The following is a 16100-nucleotide window of genomic DNA, read 5'->3' on the forward strand; positions in this document are numbered from 1 at the left end:
TGGTTCCTTTCCCTCTTCTTCATCCTGCACTCTCTCGTCGAAGAGTCCCGCAGTGAGATCATCCCGTTTAACCGCATCTGGCAATGGTATCTCTGAGAAAAAAAGAAAAAGAAAAAAAAACGCTACCAGACATCGAGAGTGTATATATTAGTTGATTAGCGTGTGCTTTGCCCTATTGTGTGATGGCATAAGTAAAGAGGGATGAAATATCGATAGTCTATTGAGGTTGACCTTCTTGAGTGTTAACACCTTATGACCTCCCTTGGTTCTCAATCGCCCACAGCTCGCCGAACCGGCTGCCCCTCGTCTTCACCAGCTCCGTCGGGCTGCCCGTCTCGATGACCCGGCCCTGGTCCATGACAATCACCGCCTCGAAAAAGTCCATGACGAGCTCGAGCCTGTGCGACACCATGACGATCGTGTACTGTGCGAACTCCTCCTTGATGATCTCCTGCATCAGCCGGTCCGTTGCGTGGTCCACGCTCGAGCTAACCTCGTCGAGCAGCAGGATACCTCCCCCGCGCCGTTTGGACCGCGCATCCTTCATGCGCCGCCGGAGGATCGCCCGTCCCAGGCTGAAAAGCTGCTTCTGCCCCGCGCTGAGGCTGTCGGCGCTCATGCCTTCGTGCAGCCCGCCCAGCTCCTCGGCGAAGCCGGCGAGCTGCACCGCTCGTAACACCGAGAGGCACTCGGCGTCCGAAGCCGCCTCGAATGGGTCGAGGTTCGACTTGATCGTGCTACCGTCGGGGAGGAAGACAGCGTCTTGGGGCACGGCGATGATGCGCCGGCGAAGCGTCGACCGGTCGATGCGGTGGAAGGGAATGCCGTCAATCTCAATATTCTGCGAGCAGGTCGACACGGGGTCCAGAAGGCGTAGTAGGAGAAGAATCAGCGAGGATTTGCCGCTGAAGCAAGTCAGTACGCCTGTTTTCGGCTGTGCGTAGATTGAGCGCTGGGGTACTCACCTTCCGGTTCTCCCACAGAGGGCAACCTTCTGGCCAGGCTGGATGGAGAAATTGAGGTCTTTCAACGCGAGACTCGGGGGCGTCACCACACCTTCCGATGATGTTTGCTGTTCATTGCTTTTGAGATACCCTAATTAGCGACGCTCGAGACACAGAACGGGGTTTCGACTCACTTATACGAAGCAGACACCCCCTTGATGTCAATCTGACCGTTAGCCGGCCACTCTTCCGGCAGATCGATGTCTTCACCTTCAAGATCCTCCGGGGTGACCTTTTCGGAAAACGTCTTGATACGTGCGATGGCACCGATGGACGTCTCGAGCTGGGTGTAGCACCGGATGAGCCACGCAATGACCTCGCCCCACGACATGAGTGTGACCAAGGAAGCTCCAGTGAATCCGGAGCTAGCCCTGAGTCCGATGGCGAGACCAACGAGGACGACGGCGATACAGGCGACCATGAGCTGCATCGTCACGACGAGCCATTGCTGAATCATGGCGAGCAAATACGCGGGTCGCTGCGAGGTGTCGAGCAGGTGCTGATTAAAATCGATGTTCTTGTTCGTCCAGCCGAATGCACGTATGGTCGCCACACCTCTGATGGTGTCGAGGAAGTGGGTGTAGAGGGGGCTCTTTGACTCCAAGTCCAAAAGTCTGAGCTGCCGAGACGTCCGAAGGTAAAACTTCTGTATAATCCAGCAGAAGGCGACCAAGAAGGGATAGCTGACGGCCATATACGGGCTTCCGACAGCAATCACCACACCCATGGCAATTGTCTGGAAACCACTCATAACGGCATTGAGTACACTCAGTGGCAATTCTGAGTCGATCAGTGTCATGTCTTGGGAAAAAAGATTCGTGACGATTCCCGTATCTGTGTTTGTGAAGAACGCCAGTGGTGCGTGGATGACGGTCCGCAAGGCTTGCTGATGAAGCGCTTCCCCGGAGCTCGTAGTCATGTATATAATCAAAGCGATACCGGCCGCCAGGAGGGAGAAAAGCTGCAAAGCTTTGAAGAAGCCGAATAGCCCAGCATAGTACTGGCTGCTCTTGCCGAGGGTGTCCTCGGCCCAGTACTTCATCCAGATTGTCGGGAAAGTCTCCCAGATGGCATAGGAGGCGGAGCCGAGCACGAAAATGACGGTGGCAGGCATGCTCAAGCTGCGGAGATAATGGATATAAACCTTGACATCGCCCGTTTGCCTTGACTTCTCCATCATCTCTTCGGAAACAGCCGGGGCACGCTTCGCTTTCGGTGCCGGCAAAGGACCGGGCTTACCGTCTGATATGCTGCCGGTTTCCGAGTCCGTGTCTGAGTCTGTTGCCTTAACCCCGAGGCTGGCAACGTATTTGTTGTCCCGCATCAGGTCGTCAAAGGTGCCTTCTTCGATGAGTGTGCCATCCGACCCGAGGGCGATGACGTGGTCGGCTAGAGGGAGGTGTTTGATTGCATGTGTGCACAAAACGGCCGTTGCCCTACGCCGGCGGATGATGCCATCGACCCCAAAGACCTTTCTGAAAACCTCGGCCGAAGTGTCATTGTCCAACCCGCTCAGAATGTCGTCAAAGATCAAGAGGTCGCTGTTGAGGTAGAGAGCACGGGCAAGAGAGACGCGCTGTTTCTGGCCACCGCTGAGCATGATGCCGTTGCTTCCGATCTTTGTATCATCGCCATACGGTAGGAGTAGCAAGTCCTTGGAAAGCATGCATGCGTCGAGTATCTCATCGTACCGTGCTTGATTAAATGGGGAAAATCCGACAATGTTGTCTTTGATGGACCCATTGGACAGGAACGGGTTCTGTTCGCAGTATCCGATGGCAGCATTGCGTGAGAGGACCGAGACCAGACCGCTACTGAAGGGGACCTCACCGAGGAAAACCTTGCATAGTGTGGACTTACCCGACGCCACAGGACCAACAACAATTGTCAGCTGCGATGCCGGGACGGATGCCGTGATGTTCTGGAGGACCATCTTCTCTGCCGACCAGCCGAAGCTGCCATCTACAATAGCGATGGCAGGACCGGAGGCGCAGCGTTCCGGGCTTTGGTCGGCCGCCTTGCCGACCGACTCCAGATGAATCCCTTCCAAGCTGTCCCTGTACGCAGTTTCCTCGGATTGCTTATCGTTCGGTGCCGACGAGTGGGCAGACTGCCGGAAGTCGACGCGGGGATCCGCCTCGAGGAACTTCTGGATGCGTCCAAGACAGGTGAAGCCGGCAATCAGACCCGGGACAGATTGGAAGAGCATGCCCAATGGGGCGTTGAGAAGGACCAAGAATGAAAATGACGTGAAGATGGTGGTAACGTCCAGACGGGACTGCGCAAAGGCAAAGGTTACGGCCGGGGAAACCATTGCAGGTGATAGTGCACCGAGTGCACTGACAATAAGGAGCCAACGGAACTGGTTCCCGATCCGCATCTCTTCGACCCTCATTTTCTGGACGAAATCGCCCACGATGCCTGCGAGCCCAGAAATACGCAAGTGCTTCATATTGCTGATGATGTTTGAAGTGTGCCCCACGCGCTTCTGTATTTGGGCCATCCAGCGGGATTGTCGCTCCCCTGTCAACTTTGCAGCCGCGGCTGTGATGCCGGTACATACTAGGATCACGGCAATGGGCGCGATGAATGCTACACCAAGCTGGCCCTGTAGCAGCCAGCAACCAAGAGCGATCTCAATGAAGCTGGCCCAACACTCGTGGAGAGGGTAAAATCCGCGTATTATGCGCTCGGTGTCGGTGCTCATGAGCGTTACTGCGGCAGAATCATCACCAGCACCTGATATTGAAGCCTCTGTGGTCTTCTTGTAGATGACCGCCGCCAAGCAGCCCCGAGACATGTAGAGGACTCGCTGGTGGAAGTAGTAGTAAAGAGCGGTGGAGACGGCAATGCCTGTGTAAATCAAAAAGGCGGCACCGATCAGGCCGTAGCCCATGTTTTCTGGCGTTGTTTCCGGGTCTTCTTGAAGATACCGGAGAAGAGTCTGGATGAAAAAGGGCTGGCTGTAGTTGAACCCAATGAGGGCGAGCCTCGGCACCACTGGTAATAGCAGCGGAACCGCAAGCGACTTGGCCAGGGCTCGGGCGAGCCCATGCTTTCTGCCGCGATACGTCCCCTTATCGAGTTCCCGAGCCAGGGTGACTTGCATCGTCTCCGCTATCATGCCTCGATCAAGGGCGTAGAGATCCTTGATAGTTAAAACTTTTTTGTAGCCGTGGAGGAAGAGGCGGTTAAGCCAGAAGTAGACGCTCAAGCTGAAGAGCCCGCTCGTCTCCTCGGGGCTGTGCTCTTCTGCGGTCCAGCGAATCCACCTTGCCTTTCTTTGGGCCTCGACAATGAGTATGACGATCTTGACAGCCAACGAAGCAGTGAAGAGCCTGGCGAACAGTTGCGTCGAAAGTGACGTTCTGGCCATCAACCAAGAGGTCCTAGCCTGCGCGACATCGAATAGAATCTGGAAGAACATATAGCCTGTTAAGAGCATACTTGGTCTAGGCGCTCTGGAGTGCTCGGCAAACGACAGCCCGATCATGAAGAGGGAGGCAAGGAAACTGAGGGCCGATGCCGCGGCAGCGAACGCGTCGAGCGAGCCATTGGAGGTGGTTTGAACAATAAGTAGTGCGAACTGAAGTGTGGCAAATACTGTGATGATGGCCTTGACAGACTAGATGTTAGCACTGATCAAGAAGAGTGCTCGCGATGCTGCCATGATCCACATACCAATTTGATAGTCTCGATGCTCTTAGCGCTCACTATGCGAGGCCTCCGAGAGAGATAGGCAATGCGGGGAAGTGAGACAGCAGTAAAAACGGCAGCCGGAATAATGGAGAGAAATATGCTCTCGAACCGGACAGTAAAGTCAAAGTCATCACGGCAACCGCGGACGACGGGGCCAAACGAGTCGTCGTTTAGACAAATTGAACCCATGATCCGAGTCCGTCTTGGCCGCGGGCGACGGTGCAAACAAAACTCGCTCTTCAGTGCACGATCGGTGGATCCGGTACTGAGAATCGACGTTGTGTGTATTCAGTGTGTCTCGAGCTTGGCGACAGATTTGTGTCAGTTGACTCGAAGAATAGCAACGAAGGATCGTAGGGCGAGAACCAAGAGAACGGGCAGAGCTTGTCAAACAAGCTTAATATGTTTATTCTTTGTGGGTTCTGCTGACGTGACGTGAGACTAAGAGCTGGCGCCTCACATGGATGGAGTTGAAGGCTGCAATTGATTTCCTCAACAGGAAAGGCTGTACGCAATCCGGCCAGGGTTGGGATGCCTGGTTATCGGCAAGCAGCCGTGGAGACCAACAGTGCCCTCTAGCCGTGACGAAGCATGTCTGCGAGTCGAATACGCAGGCGTAAGCCTACCTAATCTTGCTGACAAGCCACAGGAAGAATTGTTTGTCGTACCGCGCCGTTGGGACCAGAAACGCGGCGTAATGAAGCTCCGGCGGGTGTCAGACGGCAAAAATTGGTTAGCGGCCGGCGCGGCGCGTAAGGTCAAAAGCGGAAAGTGCAACATGATGCGGCAAAGGCCAATGCGTTTCCCGCCCGCTCAACGCCAACAAGAGATTCGAAGGGACGGCCATGAGAGTATGAGAAACATTGTATGACAGCGACCCAGCGACCCGGGGCGCCAAATAGACATGCTGCGAGGAATCGCAAAAACTTGTGCCCTTGTAAGTTGTTGCTTCGCGTTGAGAACTGGGGTATTCATCCAACGGCCCACCAGCGAGGAGTCCTGATACTTGTTGGACCTGAATATGGTAAGCGAGTGCGGTCACTTGCCAAGGATATCCTGGGCCGAAGGCACAGGTTTAGCGTACCAAATTTTGGTCCGCCGAGGAGTAGATGAGTGGTGTATCGAGACTATAGAGTCGTAAATAGTCAGAGGTGAGGGTGGACGCGTCGGCTTGATGCAATGGCAGCTCCGCAGATCACGACGACGATGACGAGTCAAAATGAGAGTCATGCCGGGAACTTTTGCCAGGCGCCAAGCGGAAAGGGTCTGGTTATGAAGCTGCAGGTGGGCCGTACCATTCCGATAAGCAAAAAGCCATTCATGTTGTCGCTCGTTGGCGCTTGCTGGTCATGCTGCTGGATGGAATAGGAAACCCGGGATTCGGGGGAATAACGGGTTATCCGCTCCCGATTACCTAAGGAAAGTAGCCAGCACGTGTGATCCTCTTATGTAATCAGGGTAGACAGACAGATCAATCCACTTTTAGCACCGCCACCCAGTCTCACCAGCCTCAAGCATTCCGAAGCCACCAACAGCCACTTCTCGGCACAGCGTAGAGGTGAAGTTGCCCCTCGAGTACCTACCTACCCTACCTAAGGTAAAGCAAAGGTAGGTAGGTAGGTATGCTGTCACACTTCGGCCGGCACCGGCTCGGAGTGGAGAGGAACGGCCACGGCCAAGCCTCATACGATGCATGTCGCCCCTCCCCCAAGACTGAAGCAATGCTACGCCTAGCTGAGCTGCGCTGAACTGATCCTGTTGTTTTTGACTTTCAGGGTGGGCTGATTTCAGATCCAAGGACATAAAAGGCCACAGAAGTCGAAGGGGGATCGATCCCGTCTACGGACTCGCTCAAACGCACAGCACCGGAAACCCCCAAAATACCACGGATATCCAGTCACAGACATCCACGTCAGTTGGTCGATTCATACCCAATTCGGCTGCTAGGGTTGGAATCGACTTCTTTTCAACGCTCGCTCGCTGGAGAGTCGAACAAAGAAAGCCGTCAAACACTGACTCCCTGCCGGAATCACCGAGTGACGAAAGGGAAGCATTCGACGCCCAGACCTCCAAGAGAAGACGCCCAAAGTCTCTCGGCGACTCCCGCCACTCCAGGTTACACCACGTACCAACGCCCGACATGTGTATTGTTCTCATTACCACCGCCCATCCGGATTACGCCCTCATCGTCATCGACAACCGAGACGAGTTCATCCTGCGCCCGACCTCCCGCCCGCACTGGTGGTCCCATCCTTCCGGCGCCTCGGTTCTCTCCGCCCGAGACCTCCAGAGAGCGGAGAAGGGGACGTGGCTAGGCATCACCAAGACGGGCCAGCTCGCCGTCCTCACAAACTACCGCGAAACCAACCCCGGGGATGCTGGCCATCCGGTCCACGCCGTTCGCAGCCGCGGCGGCATGGTCACGGCCTGGCTGGGCTTCGACCCCGCAGAGCCCGTCACGGAATCGGTGAACCGCCTCGTCAAGGACGGTGGCGTCAAGGGCGTCGGCGGCTTCTCCATGGTCGCCGGCAAGCTGAAGCGGAAACGCGGCAGCGACTCGAAGCCCGAACGCGCGCTTGAAGGCATCGCCATTATCTCCAACAGGTGCGATGAGCTGCAAGACGTGCCCTGGATCGCGGAGCATCGTGACGAAGTGTATGGGCTCAGCAACGACGTCTTCGAGGGTCGCGAGCCGTGGCCCAAGGTCGTGAACGGAAAGCGCCTCATGAAGGAAGCCATCCAGGATGCCGTCGTCCGGGGTCTGGACGAGGATGCCCTGGCCGAACGACTCTTCGAGGTGCTCGATACCGACACTCTGCCCAAGCACCCCGGTATGAGCCTGGCAGACTACATCAAGGAGTTGAAGCAGTCCATCTTCGTCCCTGCCCTTGGGGACGAAGGACACCGCAAGGCCATGCAGGAGGCCGTCTCGAGAGGGCCGGGCCAGTGGCCTACCGACGATCAAAAGGCGGCGGAAAGCCTGCAGTTAGGCGAGCGGCCGGATCCGACAGCGCAGGCCAATATAGGATACGAAGTAGGCTTATATGGCACGCAAAGACAGACAATCTTAACTCTCGACTGGGACGGTAACGTTACGTATCGCGAGAGGGCCCTATGGGATGGGAATGGGAACCCGATCGAGCGAGGCCAGGGCGACGAGGTGTTCAAGTTCAAGATTGAGGGTTGGGAGAGCTAAGGGCTACAAGATGCATCGCGCAGTCACGGTGAGTGTACATTGTGTATCAAGAGCAAGTAGCTACCTACCTACCTAGGTAGCCACTTGCCTATCTAGCTAGGTCGGAAGCTGACCGTGTACTCGAAGGGGGATTGGGGGGGCATCGATTCCTGCATCATGGTACGACGTAGGTAAGTACCTAGATAATGAGTCAAGCTACAAGAGGGAATATTCGCATTGTTCAAAGAAAGAGCAACCGTCCTTGATGGACCGGACGTGACATCCAGCGTCCTATCTACCTAGGTAGGTACCGCGTGGGAGGTGGTCCTATGTTATTTCCTGCATAAGCGTCGATGAAGCCATCACAATGGAGATGTTCTTTCAGGAATATGGCAACAAGTTCAACCACCGGGAAAGTCGTACCATTGTGAACTTTCTGTCCGAGATCAACATACCACTGTCTCGGCAGGGACTCGATGCATATCCCACAGCCTTGACCCAAAGGCTTTTTTCCCTCTCCAATAGGCCGTGCAACGCGTCCTCCAAACGTCCATCCAGAAAGCATCAGAGCACCTCTTTCATCTGAACCTCACCTCCGAGCTCAGACTTGTCGTAGCTGCAACTCGACGCTCCCGCTCGTTCACTCGGGGCTGCATACTCTGAAGGTCAAACGCATTTTTCTTTCTCGTCCCGAATCTATACGAGGGCACGCAATTCACCCACTTCCGTTTTCCTTTGCCCCGTCGTCCTTATCTTCCCAGCAATGTCCTCCGTCGAGCCCGGTTCTGGCTCTTCGCTTGGCTTGGTCCTCCTCGCCCACACCAACAGTTGCTTCGTCACAATTCTTTTTCATTGCGTCCAACTCTTCCACATCAACCTACATCTGATCTCGCTGTGGTTCCGGACTTTTTTCATTGCAGCTAAGCTCTTTCATCTCTCCACCGTGCAGTCGTACAACATCGTTTCGGCCTCCTCCACCAAGACCCTCGACGCGTGGCTGTCAACGCTCGACATCATTTTCTGGGCCATTTCATACACTGCTTTCCTCGTCTTCATAATACCTTGTGCCATCATCGTCGTTCTCCTGGAAAAATGCGAGACCGCCTATCTGCGTCTTCGTTCCTCCCCCTTCGAAGCCGCCGCCCGCGAGTTTCTGGGCCTGACGCCTCTCGACCGACCATCTCTGGACCGGTCGGGCCCGTCCGTCATATCGGCGCGTCGGATATTGAGCGTGCCAAAGAAATCACCATCGTTCCGAGCATCGACGAGGCCAAGCAAGCTAGCCCATCCCACCTACAGTCGACGCAACCGCGCCCAGAGCTTCATCAGGAATCTCGCAGTGTCTCTGCTGTCGTCGATCCAGGAGACGGTAACTCTGGCGCTTCCCGGGCAGGAAATGAAGACAGAACCCACGTACAGGACGACTCGGATCTCACACAATGCTCAGAAGCCGGTCCAACCCACCCTAGGCGACCAGTCGTACAGAGTGGCCCAAGCAACAAACTTCATTTCGGCCGTCAAAGACGCGCTGCTGTCAAAGATCGTCGAGCGCTGGGGGAGATTGCCCACCCCAACACCGGCCTCACACGCTTTCCATCTCCAGACGGATCCCTTCCTGGCCAGGAAGACGCGAACAGAAACCAAGAAAGCCAGACTATTCCACAATCTGTCTCTGGACTCCCGTCATCGACCCACGGAGTACGACGCCTTTCTGCTAGCTTCTCCGGAAGAGGTCCCCTCTCCAGTAACCCCACAGTCGCCAGCTCCAGTATCACCGCTATCACTGGGACGGCGGCGCTTCCACCTGGAAAGCACCAGAGAATATATACATCCAGTCACGGGGAAGACATGGGAGGCGCTACTCTACGCTCCTCCGGGAGCAGCCCAATCTTGGAAAGCTCTAATCAGGAGGCCCGGTACCTTCAGCAACAGCCCCCAACCCAACCTCGACCCCCTAGTCAAGGAGGTGCCGAAAAGAAGCGGCTCGCCAAGTCTCGCACTCTGACAGTCCTATCCAGCCTCACGGCCTCTCTTTCCAAGTCATCACTGACCAGCTTCACCGGGAGCGAGCGCAAGGTTTCTCAGCAGACGGTGCCGTCTCGCAAAACCAGTACTTCATCAACCTTTGGGTCTAATGGCCCGACCAGAACCGTGACGCCGACGCCGACGACTCTCGACGACAATCCTGTCATCATCACCACCGCCCAGCCATCGACGTACTGGGCGGGTCGTTTCCTATCCTTACAAGATCGCTTTCAAAGCGAATCCCTGCAGGAAACAACCCTGTCGACTTTGGTCACCGCTCACGCAATCAAAGCCACTCTGCTATCTCAACAGCGAGAAGCCTACAAGGGCCGCGGTAACCTGCCCTTGAGCACTACCACCGCGCTCGACCGTTATGGCACCGCTGCCATTCCAGAAGCCAACCTTCTCTCGGACGAAGACAACCGTTGCCTGCGCATATTCTTACACCTCGACGCTCTTTGTGGTACCCCGAAGCTCAAAAGAGTCTACATGCCTGGCAAGAGGCGTACGCGCGCAAGAATAAACGCGATGCTCTCTTGCCGAAAAGCACAGGCGCGGAAAGGGGATTCGTGACACGTCTCTTTAGTGGAAGCAGCAGACAGGGTACGGGTGGCTCTCGATCAGGCAAGGAGACAACAAAGGGCAAACAGCTTTTGGGGGCTTTTTGAGGGGGGTTATGATATCGGGGGGGAGGGGGGGGAGGCTCGGCCAAAAGAAGCATCATGGTTATCGGCGTTTTCATTACATGTTGGAACCGGACTGGAGGGATGCGGAATCTGCACTATTAGCTCATTGTTACCCCTCGGAAAGGCAGGGAGAGTCGTTGTTTGTACACGAAGCTGGTACAAGGGACACGCTATAGGTATCCATGCAATATGTCTAGATGCCCGTTACGAGAGATGAAAACTTGGCTGTTGGGACCCGATACCCTGTTTTTAACTTTCTACACTGGAGCGCGACCGTCTCCATGTCCATCCCCAAACGCCTGCTAATGCATTTCAGTGACCCAGTGTGGTGTGGCGCCTCGCCATTTTCTATGCTCCTCTCTGTCTCTCTCTTTCTCTGTCTCTCTCTCTCATCACAGTACGTACAGGCACCATCGCCATGGGTCTAGTCCTCCGCCTTCTTCCTGAGCTTGAGATAGTCCCTAATCTGCTCGTGCTTGCTCGCGAAGAACATGCCGAGCTTGTCATTGCGCCAGACCAGGACGCCGATCTCGGCGGCGTAGCCCGCGATATCGTCGTACTCACGAGGGCTGTCAAAGTCGCGGAACAGGAAGCCGCTCGTCGTCGTCATGCGCTCCGTCTCGAGCTGCCACAGGCGGATCTGGTCGATGACGGTGGGGGGCAGGATGGGCCGGCTGCGGGCGGCGGCCATGCGGTGCATCTGCTCGTGGGCGTGGGCGGCGAGGTACGAGATGATCTGGTCGGCCGTGATGCCGCGCTCGACGGCGTTGCGGATCGAGTTGCGCGTGAGGCGGCCCGAGACCATGTCGGCGAAGCGGAGCTTGAGCTTGCAAAAGAGGGAGAGCACGGCGATCTGCAGCGGGGTCTGGCCGTAGGCGTAGACGCGGTAGTTGGTCTCGACGATGATGCTGCCGCTGCCGCCCTTGCCGTCCTCGCCGCCGCCGCCGCCGCCGCCGCCCGGGGTGAGGCCGTTGGAGGGCCGCGCGGCGGTGGCGGCGGCGAGAGCGGCGGAGAAGCCGGCACCGGCGCTGCGAAGGGCGCTGGAACTGCTGGTGAGGGTGGTGGCGAGGCGGGTGGGGAAGTACTGCTGAGGCTTGTGGGAGGGGATGTAGATGAGGCCGAAGTCGAGGAGGCTGGGGAGCATGTTGCGGCGGGCCTCGGTGAGGGCGTTCGTATCGTAGGGACGGCCGAGCTCAAGGCTGGCGAGAAGGAAGAGGAAGCTGAGCATGTCGGTGCTCTCCATGCCGGCGGCATCCTCGGCGTGGTCGGTGGCCTCAAGCCACAGCAGCAGCAGGGTCCAGACCTGGGCGTTGGCCTCCTGCAGGAGGAAGGTGAAGCCGGCCTGGGTGATGCCGACGGCGGAGCCCTGGCGGCGGACGAGCTGGCCAGCGACGAGCAGGTTCTTAACGGACGACTTAGGCCCGCCCAGGTCGGCGCCGCCAGGGTTGACCGTGTTGACAATGTAGTGCAGGATGTCCTCCCACTTACGGCGGGCGTAGCGGTCGAGAAAGGGCACGGTGATCTCGGGCGGGACGGGGAGGGAGGAGGGCACGCCGAACGAGTTGTGGGTGCCGCCGCCCTCGAGGGCGAGACGCAGCGAGTTCTTGAAGTTGGTGGTGAGCTGCATCTCCTGGGGGCGTTCCTTGGAGGGCACGGTGATCTGGAGGATGTGGAGGCTGCGGAGGGTCGAGATGGCCTGGTCTTTCTGCCTGCAGACGGGTGTCAAGGGATTGAGTTAGTCGAGACGATGCAATTGGACTCTTTCAAGCGCGCGCACCTTCGCGATTCTGGTTTGACCCAGACATCCAGGTCCTCCAACAACATGGGCTTGGGCATATAGAGAATGGCCATGACTATGGTCTTTGCTGGTTGGGCTCCGGGATCAGTAAACCTGCGTTCCGACAAAGCACGACGAAAAACCCTCCCCCACGCACGACGAGCGCGCGCGCGTGTCAGTCGGGGAAGACGGGCTGCTGCTCACCCAACGGCGGAATCATTCTTCGGAAGATGGCAAAGGCCGTCGAGGGCTGCAGGTAGAGCTTCCTGAAGGTCGTGCCCGGCAGCTTCTCCAGGTAGTCGGCCAGCTGGAGCGATTGACCCGAGCTGACCGACATGATGGGCAGTTTTACGCGCTGAAGGGGTCTTTTTTTTCTTCTTCGGCGGGGGGTGGGTGTTTATCTCATGTTTCGGGAGCGAGAGGAGCGCAGGTTCGGGGCCGGCGGTTCGAATCCCCGGGGGAGAGGTGATCGTGGAGATCGTTTCGTGGGGGTTGAATGTGTCGAGGAAGGCCAGCAGGTCACGATTGTTTGCGACAGACGGCGATAGCGGTCATCATTCAATGATTGATGATTGCAGGGGTTGGCGGAAGTTTCCGCCTCAGGCAAGGGGGCCAGGTACGTATCTATCAACACTCAACGTGCTCTTATTCTTAGGTATATCCTTATCCTTATCGGTCAAGGTACGTACTGCCCCTTCCCCAACGAACGTCATCCTCAGTCGCAACTCCCTTCCGGTCCCAATTGCCGAAGCTCGCCCGAGCTCTCTCTCATCGCTCACCTCATTCTCATTCACAACTCACCTTCACCTCTTGTGCCTTATTCTCCCGGTCCCTTCTCAAGTCAGATAGCCTCCAAAGAACCCAAGATGCCTCCCAAGTTGCCGCCCTTGCGCTTCGTGCGTTCAGTGAGTTCCAACAGAGCTCTCGCCAGGTGAATTGGTATCGTATCTAAAACGAAACCCCCGCCAGGTTCTCAACTCGTTCGCCAAAGACTCTGGTCTGGAGCCGAGGTGAGTGAGCATGCATGCACCGGGACTCATGACATTTATTCTTGTTCTCGGTGCCTACAAAATGTTCATCTCATATCCTAAACACTGACATATGTCAGATTACTCGGTAACAATGTGAGATCACGCCTGGTTCATTACTGGGAACCCCGGCTCACTCGCTTCTAGTTCCGGGTCACCGGCGCTTCGGTGGGCAAGGTTGACTTTGAGCTGGCCATCCAGAAGGAGCACACAGTGTGTCTCGCACCTCCGTCGCTGCTAGTTGAGCTGAGCGAGCCTAGCTAACTTGATCAAGAACCGTCTCTCTACAATTCACGGCGGCACCCTTGCCAGTCTCGTTGACCTCGGTGGCTCGCTCGCCGTGGCCTCCAAGGGCCGCTTCATGACCGGCGTGTCAACTGACATTAATGGTATGCAACAGTCAACGGCAATTGGATGAGCCTCGATGCGTGCAAAACTACCGCTCGCAACGGCATGCTGACCAAGGCAGTCACATACCTAAACCCGGGAGGGAAACCGGGCGACATCATGACGGGCACTGCCATCTGTGACAAGAGTAAGCTTCGGCCCAGCCGGCGATGTGGGAGATGGTTTTCCAACTGACGTGCCCGCAGTGGGAAGAACCCTGGCGTACACGACAGTCACCTTCTTCAATAAGAAGGGAGAGCTAGCAGCGCGAGGCAGCCACACCAAGTGAGTCCCGATCGCCCGGTCGGGCCCCAGTCACCATTTTTCGCTGACTTCGTCAAGGTACATCGCAAAGACGTGGGAAACGGAGGACTTTGTCGCGCCGGACGAGTACGTTGCCGAGGAGGAGAAGTAGACTAGGACGTCGGAATGCTCCACAGTGGGACGAGTGAAACAGTTGTAGGAAAGTCAGGGCCTAGAATAGATATTTAGGGGGCACATGTCTTGATGGACGAGTATAAGTGGTATTATTACGCTATACAGTAGTTAAAACTAAGAAGGAGTTTCTCCGTGTCTAGGGTCACTGTCTCAGCCGTAGCCGTGGCCGTAGTCATAATCATGGTCGTAAACTCTGCCGCTCCGCGTCCCCCAAAGTAGAAGAAACAAACCCTCACTCTGTACATCTCTTTCGCCGTTTGTCTCCCCGGCGTCTCCTGTGCTACTAGACGAGCAGCAAGCGTCTTTTCCGACAACAAGCTTCCCTACACAACCTGCTCCGTGTTCTTGGTAGGCTGCTCCTGCTCCTGCTCCTGCTCCTGGGGCTGCCACACGGCATACTTGTCCGTGGTCACCAGCACATACTGGAGGACGAGGACAACGAACGTCGGATAGATGTAAAGCAAGACGTCGAGGATGATGAACAGGCACCTTACCCAGACGCCACTCCAAGGATAAATTGCCATGCTGTTCAAGATAATGGACAACACCAGCCACACGACGCTGAATAGCCAGAGAATGCCGCATGCGAGCAGGATGTCCGAGGCCTGGAGGTTGCCATCAGCATCTGGATCCAATAGACCTTCCTCACAGCAGAATCAATCTTTAGGAAACGGAAACTGAAGAAGAAAAAAAGCATATCCCGGAAACAAACGTACCTTTTGCAGCGGGGTACCAAGGAGTTTCTTGCGGGCCTTTACAATGTAAACCAGGACGCCGATGGCGCAGATTAGGTCTGTTGCGTAGAGGGCTACGTTGAAAGCGAAGCTGGCAAGGCTGCGGGCGGCGTAGGATGGGTCAGAGCTATCACCGCTATAACGGTCGCTCACGACCCACACAGCCCAAACGCTGATGTAGAGGCCCATGGAGGTGATGCTAGCCAGGCACACCCAGACGAGGGCGCCGAGAGCCCACTTCTGCGCGTCGCGGAGCCCCCTGGACGTCTCGTCGGACGGGGGACGGGCGACGACTCGGGCGAGGTAGAAGAGGGAGATGAAGACGGACGCCGCCCCCACGTGCGTGAAGAATATGCTGAGGCTTTGTATGGTCCATCCGACCAAGTACCTGCGGCTGTAAGCCTCATAAGGCATGAAGAAAGTGTCGGCGAACATGCCCAGAGCGACCATCGCCATAATATTGCTCCTAGAGGCCTCTCATGTCAGTACATGGCAACTACGGGGGGTTTGGCGCTTAGACTCGGGGGAGGGAAGGGGGAAACAACGAAGCACGCACAGAGTAAACAGCCGGAAGGCTAGTTTGACGTAAGTCACCCATTGGACACTGTTCTCATCGCTGCTCCGCGGTGTGTGAAAGTTGAGGATGATGGTGAGAACCAGGGCGGGGAGAGTGACCAGCCCCACCAGCACGGCGGCGACTATGTATACGATGTAGAGGGTGTCTGGATACATGTTTGAAAGCCGGCTCGTTTTTCCGTTCTTCTCCGAGGGAGCTGCCGCGGTCGTCGTGCGGGATGTGTGAGTGTTGGAGGGACTCGACTGTCATCCATCACTCATGATCCCCTCGGGATAGCGTCTCCATATATGTGTATTCGCAACCGCCTCGCAAAGTGCCTGACGATATTTCCCCAAAGACCCCGCCGCGGTAGTCCCCTTTGGGTCGCTGTGATTTCGCGGATCATATTGACCTCTTCATTCCCACGCAAAGCGGATGTGGAAAAAAAGAGGTTGCTGCCTGCTGTGCCTCATGCTGTGCCTCATTCACTCACCCCTTCACGAGTATATCCCCACTTTCGGGCGCTCAACTCCCATGGAACCAGACTCCTTCACACCTGGTTCGCTGGCAGGCCCATCTATGCTGCCGCCC

At 56.4% G+C, this 16100-nt stretch overlaps 6 protein-coding genes across 6 annotated transcripts; 3 read left to right on the top strand and 3 right to left on the bottom strand.

Moving 5' to 3' along the window:
- Positions 1 to 250: 250 nt before the first annotated feature.
- LY79DRAFT_669900 (ABC transporter) lies at positions 251 to 4892 on the bottom strand (the record flags this gene model as incomplete). Its single annotated transcript, XM_060563713.1, has 4 exons — positions 251 to 905; positions 966 to 1082; positions 1139 to 4620; positions 4686 to 4892. The coding sequence occupies 4 exons, from the start codon at positions 4890 to 4892 to the stop codon at positions 251 to 253; spliced, it is 4461 nt and encodes a 1486-aa protein (XP_060413931.1).
- Positions 4893 to 6843: 1951 nt separating this feature from the next.
- LY79DRAFT_590400 (NRDE protein-domain-containing protein) lies at positions 6844 to 7899 on the top strand (the record flags this gene model as incomplete). Its single annotated transcript, XM_060561146.1, has 1 exon — positions 6844 to 7899. One exon carries the CDS (start codon positions 6844 to 6846, stop codon positions 7897 to 7899), a length of 1056 nt encoding a protein of 351 aa, XP_060413932.1.
- Positions 7900 to 8641: 742 nt separating this feature from the next.
- On the top strand, positions 8642 to 10571 carry LY79DRAFT_590401 (uncharacterized protein; the record flags this gene model as incomplete). Its single annotated transcript, XM_060561147.1, is given in 3 exon segments — positions 8642 to 9844; positions 9919 to 10366; positions 10378 to 10571. 3 exon segments carry the CDS (start codon positions 8642 to 8644, stop codon positions 10569 to 10571), a joined length of 1845 nt encoding a protein of 614 aa, XP_060413933.1.
- A 278-nt stretch (positions 10572 to 10849) lies between these two features.
- On the bottom strand, positions 10850 to 12939 carry LY79DRAFT_218706 (transcription factor tfb2). Its single transcript, XM_060551587.1, has 2 exons — positions 12367 to 12939; positions 10850 to 12298 (listed from the first exon to the last, which is right to left on the bottom strand). Exons 1-2 carry the CDS (start codon positions 12438 to 12440, stop codon positions 11014 to 11016), a joined length of 1359 nt encoding a protein of 452 aa, XP_060413934.1. The 5' UTR covers positions 12441 to 12939; the 3' UTR covers positions 10850 to 11013.
- A 140-nt stretch (positions 12940 to 13079) lies between these two features.
- LY79DRAFT_218716 (thioesterase superfamily protein) lies at positions 13080 to 14283 on the top strand. The gene is made up of 8 exons (XM_060551588.1): positions 13080 to 13271; positions 13336 to 13376; positions 13475 to 13490; positions 13542 to 13607; positions 13669 to 13783; positions 13864 to 13929; positions 13988 to 14066; positions 14124 to 14283. Exons 1-8 carry the CDS (start codon positions 13233 to 13235, stop codon positions 14194 to 14196), a joined length of 495 nt encoding a protein of 164 aa, XP_060413935.1. The 5' UTR covers positions 13080 to 13232; the 3' UTR covers positions 14197 to 14283.
- A 259-nt stretch (positions 14284 to 14542) lies between these two features.
- Positions 14543 to 15367, bottom strand: LY79DRAFT_515771 (uncharacterized protein; the record flags this gene model as incomplete). The annotated part of the gene is made up of 2 exons (XM_060554750.1): positions 14543 to 14824; positions 14936 to 15367. 2 exons carry the CDS (start codon positions 15365 to 15367, stop codon positions 14543 to 14545), a joined length of 714 nt encoding a protein of 237 aa, XP_060413936.1.
- Between the last annotated feature and the right edge of the window lie 733 nt (positions 15368 to 16100).

Source organism: Colletotrichum navitas, assembly GCF_030913465.1.
Source record: "Colletotrichum navitas strain CBS 125086 chromosome Unknown LY79scaffold_31, whole genome shotgun sequence".
NCBI classification, from domain to species: domain Eukaryota; kingdom Fungi; phylum Ascomycota; class Sordariomycetes; order Glomerellales; family Glomerellaceae; genus Colletotrichum; species Colletotrichum navitas.